This window comes from Elephantulus edwardii, unplaced genomic scaffold (assembly GCF_000299155.1).
Source record: "Elephantulus edwardii isolate Elephantulus edwardi_28Jun2011 unplaced genomic scaffold, EleEdw1.0 scaffold00080, whole genome shotgun sequence".
Lineage (NCBI taxonomy): Eukaryota > Metazoa > Chordata > Mammalia > Macroscelidea > Macroscelididae > Elephantulus > Elephantulus edwardii.
The window spans coordinates 8105049-8123587 of NW_006399830.1; the positions used below are offsets into that span (position 1 = coordinate 8105049).

The window sequence follows — 18539 nt, forward strand, 5'->3', positions numbered from 1 at the left end:
GGAAATAAAGACCCTCGTCAAGCATCAAATGCACTCACCTGTATCAGGAAAATGCAAGTATGAGAAAGAAAAACGGCATCTGTGATACAGTTACGGAAAACGAGCTGGATGTGCCCCAACTGCATCTTACCCTTGGCACTGAGCTGATGCTGACTCAGAGCTTGTAAGTCCCAGGACACCTGGTCCTTAGGGGTCAGGATTTTTATTTTCTTGACGTTGAAATGTGGATTATAGCAACGGAACTAGTATCTTTTAATCTAGAACAATTTCTTAGTCTTTTTTAATTTATTGCGATTTTAATGAAAGTTTATAGAGAACTTGGACTTCCATTCATTCATTATTGCACCTTTGGTTAGGTATTACTGTCATGACAGGAGTCCAAAATGAAGGCTGCATAGTGGAGTGGACGTGGGGGGAGGGACTGTATAACAATGAAAGAATTTTACTTTTAAAAGAGAAAAGTGAATTGGGCAGGGGTGGGAAGGCAGAAGAGTGCAACAATGAATGAATGGAAATCCAAAGTGTCTATAAACTTTCATTAAAAAAAAATTTCTTTCTTTGTCTGTTTCCCCCACCCCAGTCCACTTTACTATGCATCTTATTCTGGACTCTTGTCATGCCAGTAATACCTAATCATGTATTCCTTTTATACAGTTCTGTTTCAATGTACATTATCCCCTCTTAGTTTCCCCCCCAAAACCATGTCAGTAATATTATGCAGTATTAGTCTTTTGTGACTGAGATATTTCACTCAGCATAATGTCCTCCATGGTCACCCATTTTGTATAATATTTCATGAGTTCTTTGTTTTTCAGTGCTGCATAATATTCCATTGTGTGGCTATACCACAGCTTCTCTATCCATTCGTTTGTTGATGGGCACTTGGGTTATTTCCAGCTCTTTGCTATTGTGAACAAAGCAGCAAGAAACATGGGTGGGCATAAGGCTGTGATTGTTAAGAAGCAAACCATCACCTCTTTCTCCCATGCAGCAGCTGGTGGGTTCGAATCACCAACCCTTTAGTTGGCAGCCAAATATTTAACCAACGCCCTGAGTAGTGGAAAGAAAATTCACTGCACATCAGCAAACTCTCTAGAAGAGCAGTTTAATGGTTTGCGTTGCCAATGAAAGCTCAGGAGCAAGCTCTGTGTAGAGCATCAATCAGTCCATCCTCTCAGAGCTGTGAGGGTAAAAGAAGGCACCGGCTCTCATAAATAAAAACAAAATTCTCAATACAGGCGTTCTTGAAAATTAGCCCTAGTGGCAACAGCGCATTATGTGATGGGGATGCTAACTGTAAGAAAGCTGGTTCCAATTCACCAGCTGAGCTGTGGCAGGAAGACGCAGGAGTCGGCTTGAGAAACCTGATGGACAATCTCCATGAGCCAAAGACAACACCAGTGTGTTTTATCATCCGTGTGATTGCAAAGTTGTTTTCCTTATCTGCAGACTTTCCTATTTTCATTCTTGGCCACCACAGTTAGATGAGGGAGGTATGGTTGTGCTAAGGTAGGGCACGTGTCTAGTAATCAGAAGGTGTGCTCCAAACCCATCAGTGGCTCCCAGGGAGAACCATGAGACCGTTTCCTCCCTTAAAGATTGACAGTCTTAATAACTCCAGGGGTGGCTCTCTAAGAACCAACCTGACGGCAGTGGCTGGGTTATGGTTAAGAAGCCTACAACTTTCATAATTTAATCCTATTTAAAGAGTTCAGATCGATAAGAGATCAAAAATGAGGGTGAGAGGTGGGCCCAAATCATCAGGTGCTAATAGGTATACTTCCCTTTGATAATTTTGCCTCTGGCCTCCCCAGTTTGTAAATAATTTCCAGTGAGCTTTTCCAAGTAATTTGAGGTCCTTCCTGCCTGTGAGCATATATGCTGACACCCTCCCCATCCTGGCCCGCCATTCCAAAGTCACACTGACCTTGACCTTCTGCTGGTGGTGGTAGATTTGCCAGGCGATGTGAACATGCATGGCACACCATTTCCCTGGTTTCTGGAACAAGAGGGACACAGAGGTCAGAGGGGAGGCATCACAGAGAAAACCACCTTTAATTCCCCGGGAGCCTGGAGCAGATTTTGGCTGTGAGGCTCTTTTGTGGAACAAGAGGCTCTTGTCCACTCCAATGCCTCCTGTGTTCCCTTGGCTGCACACGGGGACCCACAGGCCCCTTCCCGGCCACGTGGGTCCGCAATGCCAGTGTCTGCTCAGAGCGGCAGACCTGAAGAGGCCCTCACTGATACCAAAGCCAAGATGGTAACAGCCCGGCCCCCTCTTTGTCTCTCCTCCCCTCTTTTCTGGGGCCAGCTGGCAGACCTGGTAGGGCAGGAGGGCTGACCCAACAAAGGCCGCTGTGCTAGAATGCAAATCAGCTGTTCCAGAGAGCTAATTAGAGAAGGACTGAGAATGGATTCAAACAAGAGGGTGCAGAACTTGGCACAACCTGCCTTGACACTGTGTGTGGGTGTACACAGACTTGGCCCAACCTTCTAACACACACACTCTGTCTGAATGAGATTTAAACTCTCCAAAAGTGTTACAAAGAGATTCAACCCCATTTCCCTCAAGCCCAATTCCCACAGGTCTCCCTAACAGCGAGCTCCCCACTCACACTGGCGTGCCTTGTTCAGCGTTCAGTATGACTAAAAAGACCATGTTCCTTCCTACTCTTGGGGTTTCTGCAGGAAACCAGCCCCTCCTCTCGGGAGTGTATCATCCATCTCCCTCCAATGATCTCGTGACCACGGAGGGTTACTGTGAGAGTATCCATTCTGACCTTGTAAAGGCCAGGGGCTGTATCTGCATTTGTATTCCTGCCCAAGGACCTCAGTGGCTTCACTACCTCTGCAAAAAGATGTTAAAAAACTTTCTGATAGGCCAACTTTGCTCGAGGGCTGGAGCCAGTTCTCTCTCCTTGTAAGGTAGTTGTGGGCAGTGTAAAGCCACAGAAGTAACAGGCTGTCTCACCTAAGGGACAACACAATCCCCTTCCTTTTGGAGGAATGCAACTCATTGATTATGTGCCCCAGAAACGGGTCAAGTCAAGCAAGAAATCTATTCACTCGTCCATCACCCCGAGTGCCATGCACACTCTATCTCGGTCAGCAGTCACCTACGCAGCCTGAAGGCACCCACGACACACTCTACAGATCTCCAAAACATCTTGCCAAGGGCCATACTTCGCTGTGGCCGGTCCCTGCAACTAAATGCCCAAGGTGACAATCAGCTACAATAAACAGGAACAGACTGGTATTTTCTAGGTGCAAGGGTAGGATTAGTAAAAGAGATTCTAAATTCAGTCTTTAGCTTAAGGGTCTTCCCCTGATACTTTGACTCAGCTGAGTTTTGTTTTTCACCCTTCTCCCCACACTCCTCAGGCCCAGCCCAGAGGGCTGGCCACATCCAGCACTGGAAGTAAGGCATGAACTTTCTCACCTATTCAAAGACCCAACTCCCTCCCACCATTCACAGCCTCCATTTCCAGGGCTTACTTATTGCCCATGGATTTGAATCTTTAAACCACAGGGAGTCAGATAAAGGTTGCAAAACAGTTTGAGAAGAAGCAGTTCTTACCCTTAACATAGGTCTGAAAGGATCTGTCAACTGTGAAAAGAAAATGACAACTTGGTTACACGCCTGTCACTCAAACAATTGCTCTAATTAACAAATTTGTAGTGCTTCATTAGGAGGGGAAATTAAAATGTTAGAATTTTACTTTTAAATGAAGCCCTTTTAGAGAATAATTAACCCATTTTCACACTATCAGAGGTGCCAAGCTCTCCTCGTCCCCTCCTCCATTTCACAAGCCTGGATACGTCTACGTTGACAAGCCCCCAGTGAGTCCAATCACCAGCAGCCTGCCCTCCTGCTCGGGATTCACTTCCTTTCCACATCAGCAGTGTTACTGGTGCACACAGACTTTTGAAAGCATGTCAGATGGGTCTAAGGGAGAACAGCTTTAGACTGGGGACTTCCTATCAAGACTTCTTTAGATGTTAATGGACTTCAGGGGACAGCTGACCTTTCAAACACAATACAGAGAAGAACTGAGCCATCCTTCCTAATTCCTTTAAGCTGCTGCCTCTGTATTACTAACAAGGGGCTCTGGTGGTGGTATGTGCTGTGCTGCTTGCCGAAAGGTCAGTGGTTCAAATCAACCACGCATTTCATGGGAGAAAGGTAGACAGTCTCCTCTTGAAATGATCTATGGCCTGAGAAACGTAGTAAGAGCATCAATTACATACGAGGGAGTCGACTTAACAGCAGTGATTTTGGGGTTTTCCGTTTATATTAATAACAGAGATTAGACAGTTTAAAGAAATGCACTGAACATTGTAAAAAATACAGAGTTGTGTCATTTTAAACTTCTACCTAATTCTGGTCAACAATTTATGACTGCCCTTAGCCAGGAAAAAAGGCAACATTATAAGTGGCTGTCATTTCTTTCTTTCACTTTTACTATAAGAAATGAAGGAAGCAAGATTATATCTACCATGTAACTTCCAAGTTCATAGATGTGAGTAGAAGTCTAGATTGATTATGAATAAATTATAACTAAAGCATATTGGATGACTGATTTAGTTTGAGCGCATCAAACAATACCTATAATGAAAGTAGAAGACCACTATCTGAGCTCATGGACATGAAATTAGCAAACAGAAAGAAATCACAGATGACGAGTGGTTGCCAGTGGGCTTCAGCACAGATAATGTGGGGGTCGGGCAGGGTTTCATTCTGTCGTGAATACTGGGTTGCTAGGAGTGGGAGCCAACGTGACGGCCGTTTATCCCAACAGGAGTGTCAGGTAGGAGGTAGGACAGCGGGCTGAGTTGGGGCTGCTAACAGAAATATCACCAGGAGAAAGAGGAGCCGTCGCCTCCCATGAAGAGTTTCCATCTGGAAACCGGAGAAAAGGCCACCATCACTCAGAATCAGCTTGATGGCTTCGGTTTGGTGTTTGGAAGCGTGGCCAGCAGGGGAAAAGTTAGAATTTCTGTTCAGGGGGCATTAAGCATGATTTGGACAAGGAAAGGGGGAATGACTGTACTACTGAAGAAAGCAATCGATGCCACTCAACTGGATGTGGAGAATTGTTGAGATGGTCTGCTTTGCTGCACAGACTGGCACTGTAATTAGGGAAGATGGGAAAAAAATAACTGCCAGGAATCCAAGATCCCCTGAACGCCAGCAAGGAAAACACTAACTGTGTCTCCATTCAAACATTTTCTAGCTAGTTCATCTGTGTGAAAGAAACTTGAGATGGACACGGAGAGGAGAAACCACCAAGTTCAGTGTCTGTCTCTGGGTCCGAATTCAGCCAGTTCTGTTCCTACTGCAAAAGCTGTTTCTAGTGGCGTTGTGGATGCAAGGGGGTGGGTGGTGAGACTTTGGGTAAATCAGCTACCCCAGCACCCCTCTTCCATCAGCTCAGGGGCACCATCCTGCCAGTCTGTGACCGAGGTCAGCGGGAAGGACCTGAGAGACCATGCCTGATTCTGCTAACCAGTCCCGTTGTGTGTCCAGAGACCAAGCCCCACTTTGGCTTTGCACGTACCCTCGGGTCCTTCTGCAGCAGAGTATGGGGGACCGTCCCGGGTCGAGCAGCGACGTCGATGGGGTTGGAGGTCTACAAATGAAAGAGACCATGGTTAGGATGCACACAGTGACAAGTGAGAGACAGCTTTCCTTGTAAATGACACAAGGTGCAAGCCACACCTGGAGTTTTCCTGCTTCATTCTGACACACACCAGTCCACGAATTAATTGTACGCAGTGATCACATCTGCTCTTCATGACGAACTGTAGCCTGTTTCCTCAAGCCACTAACTACAGGTAGCCTTGCTAGCCATGGCGTCCTAAAGGTCACAGGGTGGACCCCTCCCCGCTGCACTGAATCAAGCAGAGAAAGAATCAAATGCCAGCGCTGACCCTGAAACGCTCCTCCATTCTCCAGATGTAACTGACAGGGCGAACTGTAATTTCTTTTCTTTTTTTTATTTTTCGCTTTATCACCAAATATTCAAAGAAATGCTTAAGTGAACATTAATATAATTTGCAGAATCAGGTGCTTCTCATCAGAATGACGGAAAGTATTCTGCAGGCATTAAGCTAACGCTTTCTATTTTAACTGACAGACAATGACAAGGAATTACACTCAGTAATTACTCATTAGCGGTGGTGGAAATGGGACAAGAGAACCTAATTTAGGGACCACACTGATCTACTATTAAATGATTTCAAGCAATTCTGCATCAGCTGGAGCACATTGTTCCTAGTCCCGCCACCTTTTTAAAATCTCACTAATAATATCAACCTTCACTGCGAGCTTTTGTTCTCTGAATGGGGGGAAGAGGAGAAACAAGACTATTTTGGACACGAACAGTCATTTCTGGTGGGAAAAGGATTAAAAAAATAGCACTAGACATTTCCTTTACTGTTTAATAAGTCACAACTTGTACAAAACCTCCCTCACCAGGAAGCAAATGCATGTAAAAAGTGGCCCAAGTTTAGGCACTGAGCTTGCCTACAAAAGGGCGTGTGCGTGTGTGTGTGGAATGGAAGCAAGAAAAGCAATCAGCTGCAGTACAACTAACAATTAAGCTGGAGTTGTTAACAGCCTGATTTGCATACATATGAAGAACTCCACTAATGAACTGCAATCTACATATTCAATCAGGAAGATGGCCTAGAAAGGCCTATTTCAACACCAGGAGAGACACTTTCTTGCCCAGATGTAGTTTGCGGTGTGATTGGATAATTGTGAGTGAGGGAAATAGTCTAATTTATTAAATGACCTGGCAGTCTGTTTGGGGAGGCGCTGGAGATTTGGCACAACCTAGAGGGGACAGGCCAGGGTCTGGGGAAGCAGGGCGAACAGATTGGGGGAGGGAGTTCAAGACCCACCATCATTTTGTTCTAAGACAGGAGGTGGCAACTGGCCGAGGCCAAAGCCCCCTGGACGTTATAACCTTGCTGTAAGGCCTTTTGTAAGCAGGCTTTCTAAAGCAGAGCCATCTTACCCCTAACTCCTTTTAATTTCTTTGTCTGTTTCTCATTTTAGGCCATTATGCCTGTAGAACTGTGGTAAATGTTCATCTAGGGAGATTCTGGCCCAAGTCTGGTGTTTTGCCTTAAAGATGAGACTGGAACAAAATGAAAATAGAAAGCACCCAAGCTGGAAATTCCTTAGAATACAGATCACGTTGTTGCTAGCTGCCCTGGCTTCAGCCCTGGACAGTGGACAGTGAGGTCGGAGCGATCCACAGGGCTGAGTCACTCTCAGTTTAGAAATGCTCCTGAAACCCATCCGAGCATCGTAAACACACACAAACCTCCGCTGACAGGTGCTACCTGGACATAAAGTCCCTCAGTGGGAAGGGAACCAGGTCTCCCACACGGAAGACAAGTGTTCTACCACCGAGCCCGTTAGCCTCCCTGGTGGTGAGTGGTTGGTGGCTAACTGAAAGGTTGGCAGTTTGAACCTATCAGCTTCTCCGTGGAGAAAAAGGAGGCTGTCTCCTTCTGCTGATATTTACTGCGTTGGAAGCTTGCTGGAGGGTCACCAGGAGTCAGCACTAACTCAAGGAAAGGTTTAGATGGTTACCAACAAGAGAAGCACGTGTCGTTTTGGGGAAGGCTGGTGGGTGGTGGTGGTTAATGAAAACGTATAGGATTCTCTACTTAAAGGCGTACAAGCATAGTGCCTGAGAATATTCTTCTTCCCTGACCTGCAGAGCCAACTCCAGTCCAAACTCACTCACCCATCACAGGCCAGCAGTAAGTAAGTGAGGAGGCCAGGCAGCTTCCTCGTGTGCAACACAGAGTCTGTGAAACGTGCTGGAGGTTCAGCTATGAGTGGGCTGCGACTTGTCACGGATGACTTTCACACGAACACGTAAGTAACTAATGAGAACTTGGGCAAGTGTGACCACTGGAAGATGTGGGTACACAAAACGTGGGGCTGCCCCCCTGGGCACACGGCTGGGGCTGAGGAAGAGAGCTCTGGGGGCGCAGTGTGTCTGTGTCGGTTCTGAATTCACTAGGTGCACCTCGGGGAGAGGAAGATGAGGCAGTTTGCTCCTGTGAAAATCCACAGTCCCCGAAACCTGAGGGAGGTAAGTCTGAATCACCCCGGTGGTCATGGGCTTGGGGACTGATGAGGACAGAGTGCAAGAATCTTCCCTTCACAAAGTCCCTCACCCTCGCTGCCGAGTCAGAACCAAGTCCGAGCTAACCACCCCCCCACCCCCCCCGCAGGGTTTCGAAGGCTCACGTGGGGAGATTTGCCCGCCCGAATCTCCTGGAGCCAATGGAGGATTTGAACCACCAGAGAGCTCTATGCAGCCTTTACGACAGCAGTGCAATTCCCTAAGGGCTAAGACACCAGAGCTCCCCTTGGACAACTCACAAGGGTCCAGTTTTAGTGTGGGGACTTCCACACCTATTCAGATCTACACCTGCCATCAAGGATTACCTGGTGCACATGTGTAAGACAGTTCACAAAATTCCTGATTTTTTTGTGGCATCTGCCACAAAATTTGAAAGGATGAAAAAGAACATACATTCTACACATTTTCACAAGCGTAGAAGACTCTTCACTCAGCTGAGATTACATGACTGTTCTAATTTGAATAACGCTGGTGCGTCTGGTTTAGAATAAAATATTCTCCCTCCGATCCAGCTGGTCACTTGGGGTCAGAAGAAGTTGGGACGGGAATGATGCACCCTGAACTCCCAGGCCGAGCGTTCACTTGCGAACAGGCCGTGTGTGCTCACTCGGGGGGTCTTACCTTCGGCTGGAATGCTCCTTGGAGGGAACCGAAGGGGCCAGTGGGCGGAATCATGGGGGGGATGCCCGAGACTGCAGGAGGGTAGGAATGGAAGAGCTGCGGCCAAAGACGAACAGGGAAAATAGGTTTTAGTCGGAGGCAAATGATACTTTCCAATTCCCTTCCCGTTGAAAGACATCAACATTAGCAAGGCAAGTAATCTGGGTTTGATGCTATTAGTCAGAGAAGCCAGGATGAAATGCTCACACAGATGCACGATGAATGTTTAACTGAACGAGTTAAAAGTAGTTCAGAATCAATCAGCCAACAAATGACGTCCCTGATGAGGACATGGGTCGGATGGGAGCCTTTTCTAATTATTAATTGTTAAATTGGATAGAAGTCCTACATGGTTAGAGATTTTAATGCATATCAAAAACAGGAGGAGTGCTGAGTCCAGGAGATGCTAAGGAAATTACAAGTTAATTAGAAAAAAAAAAGAAGAAGAAAAAAAAAAGAGCAAGCAAGAAAAAAAAGAGGCAGTAAGTCTTTATGAGTTCCAGGATTTTCTACCATTAAAACTCAATTAGGACTTTCAGATTTTAATAGTTTGTGGAGGGAATGAGAAGATATCACGATCCTGGCTTCATGAGGTTAGTCCAGAAGTGGCCATTCTAAGGGACACTTTGATTCTCTTGCCTAAAACGGTGACACAGTAGTGGCAGAGGGGCGAAGAAAAACGACTCCGTAGGCGTCTTAAATGGAGGGGCCCGCTCTGCTTGGGGGGGTGGGGGGCGCATAGGACTAACCGTGTCTGGAATGACGCTCTCTAGTTTCAAGTTCTGCCTGCTGTCCCCGGTTACGTTATGGCTCTCAGGGTACATCTACATGACATGTTGCGAATGGGGTTCATGGCCAGTCCAGACTCAGTCTGCAGGGCTTGGCCTGGGGGCGTCTAATAATTAAATGCAGGGGAAGAATGATTCTGAATAAAACAGATGAAGGTTCTTGAAAGGGTAGCTTGGAGAAGACACAGTGGAGGAAAGAAATACACAGAAGACTGAAAACAGTGCCAACACATCTCTCCTTTCTTCTAAAGACAGTATTTCTCTAGTCCTATTGGTCCTGTTGCACTTACTCTGTTCAGACCACTATGCATCTAGGTAAGAAATTGCCTCTCCTGGGCCCACACCTACGGTTACATGAGGTGTTAAAAATACAGCCATAATGGAAGCCTTCCTTACTCCTGCACGTTAGCTCTGTAAGCTAGGCGATGGCTTAACTACACGGCTTCACAACCCTGTTTTCAGAGCACCTATTTGGTCTCTATTTCTTTTTTCCTCCCTTCAATGATGCCGCAATGTTTTTCAGACTAATTGATATTGAACTAAATCCACTTAAACAGTGATTGCAAGCCAAGTGCCCTCATTTAAAACTACTTTTAAGTCCAAAATTGTGTTTTAAGATACTTGAGTGCATTGCATCTTAATTCCCCTTATAACGTCCTAATCCCCAAAGCGGGGAGATGAAGTTCTTGGTTATTCTCCGCTATAACTAATACTACGAAACGACTCTCCCCCAGTACATTGTAGACAGTGCAGTAATTAAATACACTTCACACTAAAGCACAGTCAGATTTCTATGGCTGTGCCTCCAGGTGAGTGTATTTCCTTCATTGTTTTCAGGTAAAACAGTGAATGCTGCCATCGCCCACGTTATCCTCTGACGGGCTCTGTTAGCCGTTTCCACCTCGTCTGAAAACCTGAAGCACCCAAGATTTAAATTCTCAGGCCTCCACTCTTAGTCTCTGTCTTAAACCTAGGTCTCTGTGAGGTCAGCTCAGCCCCTGGGCCCAGGAAGTCTTCCTGAGCTACCTGATGGTCCTGTTAAACTGTCTCTAAGAACTACTGTTAACTGCTCCTTAATGTGTCAGCTAGATTCAGATGAAGCCTAGAAATGTGATGGTTGTGAAAGGTAGAGGCACTCATCGGGCAAACCCAAAGAAGAAACCCACAGTTCTGTTGGATTCTGTGTGTCCATTAAAAAAACCTCCCATAAAAAACAAACAAACAATATAAAAAAAACCTCCCATAATTCTCCTGTCTTGAGTAGAAATGAGCCTGGGACAAATTGGGGGATTGGAAAGGTTCATTCAAATACATTTTTCTAATTCCCTTCTGAGCCAGTTTCCCCCACGTGTTTCTGAATGCTTCTAGAGTAAGTCATTCTGAATTTCTTTCTAGCACCTTTTAACTCTCAGTTGCACCATGACTAATAGTGTCAAATAATCTAGATCAAAATACAAAAGAATGAATGCACATATCTTGCAGATCTGTTATTCGGTACCATTTCTACTCAAATGATAACATTATCTGCAAATCCAAACAAGGAGGGTTGAGGAGGATGGGTGAGTGTGGCTACAAGAAACTATTCATCTTCCTTTCCCTGGTTTAATTGGGGGGGGGGGGAAGACAGATGAACCATTATGCAAAGAAACTTGCAAAATTTAAGGTAAAGATGATGCAGAATTTGCCCCATAATCAAAAGATCGCCATCAGATGTTTAAGGACTTTGCATAAAAAGTAAATTCTTGTGTTGTAACTAACTGAGCATAAACTTTGGGTGCTAACAATTTACATCCCCAAACGTACTCTTAAAATTGCCTAAGATCATACACTAGTGTGTTTTCAATTGCAAAATAAGACATTTTCTGCTGAAGAGTAAGTTTAAGTGATAGAAAGATCACTCATTTGATTTTTAAAACTTTTAAAATTTAAATGCTATTTTCCTTGTCAATTATAACAAGCTCAGGAGAAAGATCCCAGGTATCAGCTTCGCAAAAGGGGGCTTTCCCCCTTCTGAGACACAAATTTGTGTTTTGAAGAATTATGAGTCAAAAGGACTGAAGGCCCTTCTAGCTGAAGGTTCACACTTGGGAATGAATCCCAGGATTCTGTTCCCACGGCAGAGGGATGGCAACCATCCAGCCAGTGCAGGTTCTCCTGAAATTCATCAGAGCATCTGCAGGAGCCCCACTTGGGAGGCCCAGTGCCTGAGCACCTCGGCGGAAAAGTCTGAGGAGGAGTGGGGATCTTTTGATTCAGAAGATGCTGCTGCATCTTTACCCCAAAGCAAAACGCCACGAAAGCAAGCATCCCAAGTGATGAGGGCTCTTGCCAAGATGAGGAAGGCAGGCTGCTGGTGATGGACAGATCTCTGGCAAGAGCACAAAGATGAGACAGCAGTGACAGTGAGCGGTAGCAGGGAGGACAACTCACACTGTGCCGGTAGAAGGGGTCAACTTTTGTAGGGTATTTGTCAAACTGTAAAGGGATCAAAGCAAAAGCTAGTTACTCAAGAGTCTGCATTTCTCTTCACTGCTTCCGAGGAGGCAGTCCCAGACAAGCCTCTGTTAGCCAGCTGCCAGCAGAGTTAACCAACCTCTCTGTACGGGAAGCCATCTAAGCTCCAGTGAAAAATCAACAGCAACAAGTAGAACGCACATGGCACACCCTGGAGGCCTGGCCATCCTGCTCGGCCTTTTTTCCTACACTGTGTTAACAAATGCCAAACATCGAAATTGCAGAGGAGAGGCAATTATCCAGCCAAACCAGAGAGAGGTGACTGATTCAGAGAATCCCCTCTCGTGTGTGTGTTGTGTGTGTGTGTGCACGTGCATGCATGCGTGTGTGCTCAGTTTGGCAGAAGCACAGCTTTTTTAACTGTCTTCTGTAATGTTTCATATCCAGGTAACAAAGTGACTCTGGCATGGTCTTACAACCTTCCTTTTTGAACAGAAAACAGATGAGACAGGTTATTTCTCTAAATAGTCTCTTCACCCTGATCGTGCAACTATCTACAGTCAGGTTTGGTCCACTTGTGAAGTTTAATTGTGAACATTTCCTGTATGTGAAACCACACAGAACTCTGACATAGGACACTTTTCTGGGGGGCCCCAAGGTCTCTTGTCTAGGATTCTTTTCACAATAAATCATGTAAAGTAAACTTATAAAATCTATTTTCTTTGTTAAAAAATACCGAACAAATCTGGATGGAGAGAGAGAGAAGATGCTAAGTTTGATAAAAACCAAGTCTCATAACACTGACATTATTGTCTTAAAAATCACACTAACTCCTGGAACTCTTTTTCAAAAGCTACAGAATTCTAACGTAGCAGTAAAGAAGCTCCTATGGTGCTGTGGTTAAGGCATCTGGCTGCTAACCTAAAGGTCAGTGGTTTGAACCATCAGCCCCTCCTCAAGGAGCTCTGGTGGTAGAAGTCACCAGGTGTGTGGCTAACTTAGAGGTCAGGGTTCAAATCCCCAGCTGTTCCATGACAGAAAGAGGAGAAGTCTCATCCTATAAACACGTAGAGTCTCAGAAACCCAGTGGAGTGCTAGGGGTTGGAATCCACGACAGCAGCAGGCCAGCCACTCCTCGGGAGAAAGGTGAGACGCCTCTTCCCAGGTCTGTGGCCCTGGAAACCCCCGGGGGGCTCTGCTCGGCCTACAGGGTGGTTATGAGTTGGAACTGAGTCAATGACGGTGGGTCTGGGGGGTGGAGATACCCCCCCCCCCCATTATTCACTGGCCTCCCGTTATAGAAAGAAGACAGCTGCGTCTCATGGTAGGTACGTGCTGGTCCATGTGGTCACCACAGGAAGAGCTCTGAGCCTCCAAGGTGCATCCACCACATGAGGAGACTGTCTTACAGAAGGAGGAACAGGGCACCTCCAGCATGAGAAGCTTCAAGTGAACCACCTGAATGAGCGGGAGTCACCCACCACAGCCCATCTTCTGACTGGCCTCACCTTCCCAGCTGTCTCACCGCCCCACTATTTCTAAGGATTTCTTTGCATGTACTTAGTACCCTGGGCAGGGTTTCACTGTCTGGGAAACATTCCTACTCCTGGCCCAGGGCTGGTGCTGAAGGCACAAGACGTCTTCCTTGCTCTCCAGCAAAGATGGCCAGGGCCCGAGAGCCTCCCAGGCGGCTCCGACGCCCCTCGACCTCCTACCATCCCGACAGCCCCTGCCGACCCCACCGTGCTGCGGGAAAAGAGTGGGGCTCTACTTATCCTCACATTTCTGCTCGGGGTACGCACCATGGGAGGTGCTGGCGTGGGCATGATGGCGGTAGGCGGGATGGCGTGCGGGAATGGCGTGAAGGTGTGCTGGTGCGTGTGCTGGTGCGTGTGCTGGTGTTGGTGTTGGTGCTGGTGAAACTCCGTCCGCAGGTAGGGCGGGGGGCCCAGCGAGGCCCCGCGGTCAGCACTCTGGGAGGCCAAGAAGCGTGTGTTCAACTCTTGGCGCAAGATGTCTTGCTCTGGAAAGAAAGTAACAGGAGGTGAGGACACTTTCTCACAGCAAATGGTCCCTCCGTCCAGTGCAGATCTGAAGGCCTTAGTGTGGAGGGCGCGGGTCAGGGGTGCAGCTGAGGGTGCAGACCGGGAACTGTGGCCATAATCTAATCAGCCTGCTCTAGTATCTCTAGACAGAGTCAGACGTCCACGCCAAACGGCTCCAGGTTACCTCGACCCTCTGTCTCTGTGGTGGATGACCCTGGGAACGACAGTCGCCCACTGGGGTCTCCGTTTTTACATCTAGGACGGAGACAGCAATACTGCCTGTGCTGTGGGTTTGCTGCCCGGATTACAGAATTACCACAGTGAAGTGCCCACTCCCATGAGTGGCCCTCATGGCCTCTGGAAGGGGGGTCACAGCTCTCGGTCAGGGCTGGACTGCAGTTCAGCTGGACCTTAATGTAGTGTGACACATGAGCCGGAGACATGGACCAGACACAACATCAGGTCCCTGTCTCTGACATTGTGGGATAAACTGTCCCAATAGGTGTATGTTCTACTAAGTCATCCCTTAAGCCAGGTCCATCATTGAAGACCCGGGGTTAAGTGGACATGAGTGGTTTGCTTTTTCCCACCCAGTGGGGGAACAGGGTTGGAAAAGCCCGGAGACTGGAACAAAGTCATTTCTCTGGGCGGCATCCGCCCCAGTGTGGGTGTGCTGGGCATAAAGGTCGTTTGCTGGACTTCAGACCAGAGAGGTTGAGAAAGGTGACAAGGACGCGTATCGTAACACAGGACAGTCTGTGACCTAGCCAGCTGGGCACAGTGGGGCTGTCCTGATGGGCAATGGGGAAGAGCCGTGGGGCACGAGGAAGGCACGGGGAGTCAGCCCACCTGAGTAGGTGCTCCCGGCCGGGTGTCCAGGGACCTGCAGACTTCCCGATGTTAGAGGTGGTGGGGGCGGCAGAGCCGTGGGAGGGGCAAACATATTGGGGTGATGTGGGTGTGCGGGGGGCTGGAGGGTGGGTGTGAAGCTATGCAGGGGACTGTGGTTAGGCAGTGAGAGGGGGAACGGGGAGGCAGAGGGGTGGTGGGAGATGTGAGGAGGGGCGGGCTGAGTCTTTGCTGGGGTGCTGCTTCTGCTGCTGCTGTGGGAATAAAAAGAAAGGAAATGTAAGTCATCTTTCACAAAAGGAGATCCTATTTATACCCCAGAACCGCTTTCTCTCTTCGCTGACTGTTGATTCTCGCTTGCACACACACACTTTCTCTGGAAATTATAGTCTTCTAACTTCACGACTTTGTAAACATTTCCATTTCCAGCACAGAAAGTCTCCCTGATGTCAAGATGTCTGACCTCTGACTCCTGGGTTTCTGAGGCTGTAAAGCTAACAGGAGTAAACTGGCCCTCCTCCTCTCACGGGGCGGCAGGTGAACTCAAACCAGCGACCTTTAGCTTAGCAGTCCCTCACTTCTACACTTCGAGAGCCTCTCAGTCACGGCACAGTCTCCTCCCCCAGCTCGAAGCCACTGCTCCAGAGCTGCGTGACGTGGCAGTGTGGGGGTGGCCGACTGCCTCTGTGTTCATGCTGCCACCCCGGTCCCTGCAAAGTCCCAGCCCTTCTCTCTGGTCATACTTCCCACACAGCAGATAACCCTTACGGACAAACAAGGGACAACCCCTCCATTGCCTAGTACAAGTGTACCCCAAAACACAAACAAGGAAAGTCGAGGTAAGGACGACGCCTGGGTTCTCTGGAGGCCATGGCAATGGTGGAAGGGGTCGCCTTCCTGGGTGCCGTTCTGCTGTCACACTCAGGAAGGAGCCTGGCTCTGAAGCACTGACCTCATCAGGTCTCCACAGGGAAAGCAAGGTGACGTGAACCCTGCTGCCCTGTACCCCATACCAGGTTCACCCCCATCGCTGCAGTTTCCCTCTGCATCTGACCAGAGCCCAGGCCCTCGTCGGAGGCTCCTCTGCTCTCAGGCAGCTTGCTCTCCTCCCACCCACTGCCCTGGGAAGACTCCATGACACACCTCCACATCTGGGGGAACCTCCACATCTGGGGGAACCTCCACATCTGGGGGAACCTCCACATCTGGTGGGACCCAAGCTTCACATACTGGGGACCGGTGGCAAGATGCAACCTTCCTGCAGGACTTCGTATCACAGCCCCGTCCCAGCGAGGCCAAGTCAGAGCCTCCTTCCTCCCTAAGGAATGTACTTAGCATCGTTGTTCCGTGGCCTCGAGTCCGGTGTGAATCCCTGCCTCCCTGGTGGACAGTGTCCTCTAATCTCGGGTCCCGAAGCTGCTTCTTGTCCCACAGGGTCCTTTCAAACACTGTCTTCCTCATAACAACAGCCTCACTACCCTCCACCTGGCCTCCCCGAAGCCTACGCTCCACATGCCTGACCACTTCTCAGGCTCCGTGAGAAAACAGCCCCCCCCTCCCATCCCGGGCCCGCGGCTGCGTGTCCCAGGAGGACAGTGAGCCGAGGAGAAGCCCCACTCACCTGAGACTGTTGAGGCTCACGCTGCTGTTGTAGGCGGACAGCGGCTGGCCGAGGCCCTGCGCCGATGGGTGGGCCTGCGCGGGTGGCAGGCCCTGGTGGAGCAGCTGGCCGGGGGACTGTGGCCGCGGTGGCCTCTGGGCCTGTGGCTGGGGGGCAGGCTGCAGCTGGGCCTCGGGGGGCGCCGGTGGCGGCTGTGTGCTTGGAGGCGGAGGCTGGGCAGGGAGCTCGGGGCGCCGCACCAGCTCGGGGCCCGGAGAAGGAGCTCGTGGCTGGGGCTCTGCAGGCGCCGGGGGCGGTGGCGGGGGGACCTGAGGACACGGGTCTTTCAGCACCACAGGCTCCAAGAGGGCCTCTTTGCCACAGTCCTGGCTCCTCTCCTGGCTACGCTCTAGACCCGAGATCTTGGGGACAATGGGCCCGGCATCCTGGCTGTCATGTTCGGGGAGCGTGCCCACGCCCAACTCCGGATCTGTACGGGAGAAGCAGAGGGAAGACACAGGCGGTGATGATGATATGCGTGGACGGGCAGGGGATCAAACTCATGCCAGACCAACCCGTCCAAATACCACGGTCTGCACATGCTGGTGGATGCCAGCCACCATCACTAGACAGAGGGACCTCTGTCCTCCACCCAGCAGGGTCCTGGGGACAAAAGACAAGCTGCAGGGGAAGCAGCTGATCAGAACGCATCCCCAGCTGCTGACAGCCAGCTAACTGATACTTCATGCTGACGGTCCTTCACGGCGGAGACGACCCAACAGTGCGCCATGAGCCTTTTTCCCTCCAACGAATATTCACGCCGTCCCTCAAAGCACCGAGGAGAAGCTTCCGCACTCGTGGCAAAGACAGTGCTTTTTACAGGAAGCCAGAGCCGGCTCTGGGGCCTGGCCCTCCAAACCATTCTGACGGATGACACGCTTGACATTTCCAGAAAGGAGCTCGCGCAGGGCAAGTGTTAAACTGGGGGGGCCACAGGCAGGCCCCGAATGTACGCCACGTGACCCCAGCAACCCCGAGTCAAGGCTGCAGACAGGAACACAGCATAAATCGAGCTCAGTGTTGATGAGAGCCTTCAAGCGCTCCTCCTGGACCACGGTTTGCCACATGTTTTTATGCCTTTGCTTGGCCTTTATGAGATCAGCCCTCTGAACTGCTCTCCTTTGCCAGCTCTCCTGACTGAGGATGATTTCTTTCCCCCTTTACAGTCTTTCTAGTCGGACAGGTCTAGTGGGAATTGGAGGACGTGGGCAGCGGGCCAGAGAGCAGAGGGCTGGAGACCTGTCTCTAGCCGGTCTCCTTGCCTCCGACCTGAGTGTGCAGCAGGGAGGAAGGGGGGTCTCCCTGTCCAGGGACGGATGGCCCGACAGACCTGCGGGTGCCCCTCGCTCCCCACCTACAGAGCTGAAGTGCATACTGACCATCGCCTGCAGCGGCGTGGACATCGGGCCCAAGGAGGAGTGTTTGCTAAGTTCCTCACCTACTCAAGCCCCTGCCTTCTGCTCCCCAACACCAGAGCCCAGCCCCTGCCTTCTGTGGGAACGGCTGAAAGCATGTGTGCGGGCAGGACCAAGACCACACCTTGCGGCTCCTTGAGACCCTTTCCACTGTAAAAACCCTCAAATCCACTCCTACGACGCCATTTCTGACTCCGGGCGACCCTCGTGGGGTTTCCGAGGCCCAGCTTTGTCCCACGGAGTCTCGTGTGGCCTGGAGTCATCAGAAACGAGTCCACCCTCCTCCTGCGCAGCAGCTCGTGGATTCAAACTGCGTGTCTTTAGGAACGCAGCTCAGTGCTGTTCGCACTCAGCAAATACCGACTGCTGATCGTGGCAGGCGTCCTCATTCAGTTCACAAGCTTGCTTACTAACGGAGAAGTTGGCAGTTCAAGTTCACCCAGAGGTGCCTCAGAAGAAAGACCTGGAAATCTCCCCCCCGACCGAAAGTATCATTA

The 18539-nt window shown here is 49.4% G+C and overlaps 1 protein-coding gene across 1 annotated transcript in view; it reads right to left on the minus strand.

The window, feature by feature from the left end:
• Positions 1 to 18539, minus strand: part of AUTS2 (autism susceptibility candidate 2) — a 1255025-nt gene that overhangs the window by 12020 nt on the left and 1224466 nt on the right. The window contains exons 9-15 of the mRNA XM_006889779.1: positions 16589 to 17057; positions 14968 to 15221; positions 13876 to 14096; positions 12050 to 12094; positions 8793 to 8888; positions 3578 to 3607; positions 1928 to 1999 (exon numbers count right to left, since the gene is read on the minus strand). Coding sequence (XP_006889841.1) covers positions 1928 to 1999; positions 3578 to 3607; positions 8793 to 8888; positions 12050 to 12094; positions 13876 to 14096; positions 14968 to 15221; positions 16589 to 17057 — 1187 coding nt within the window. The remainder of the gene's footprint in view (positions 1 to 1927; positions 2000 to 3577; positions 3608 to 8792; positions 8889 to 12049; positions 12095 to 13875; positions 14097 to 14967; positions 15222 to 16588; positions 17058 to 18539) is intronic.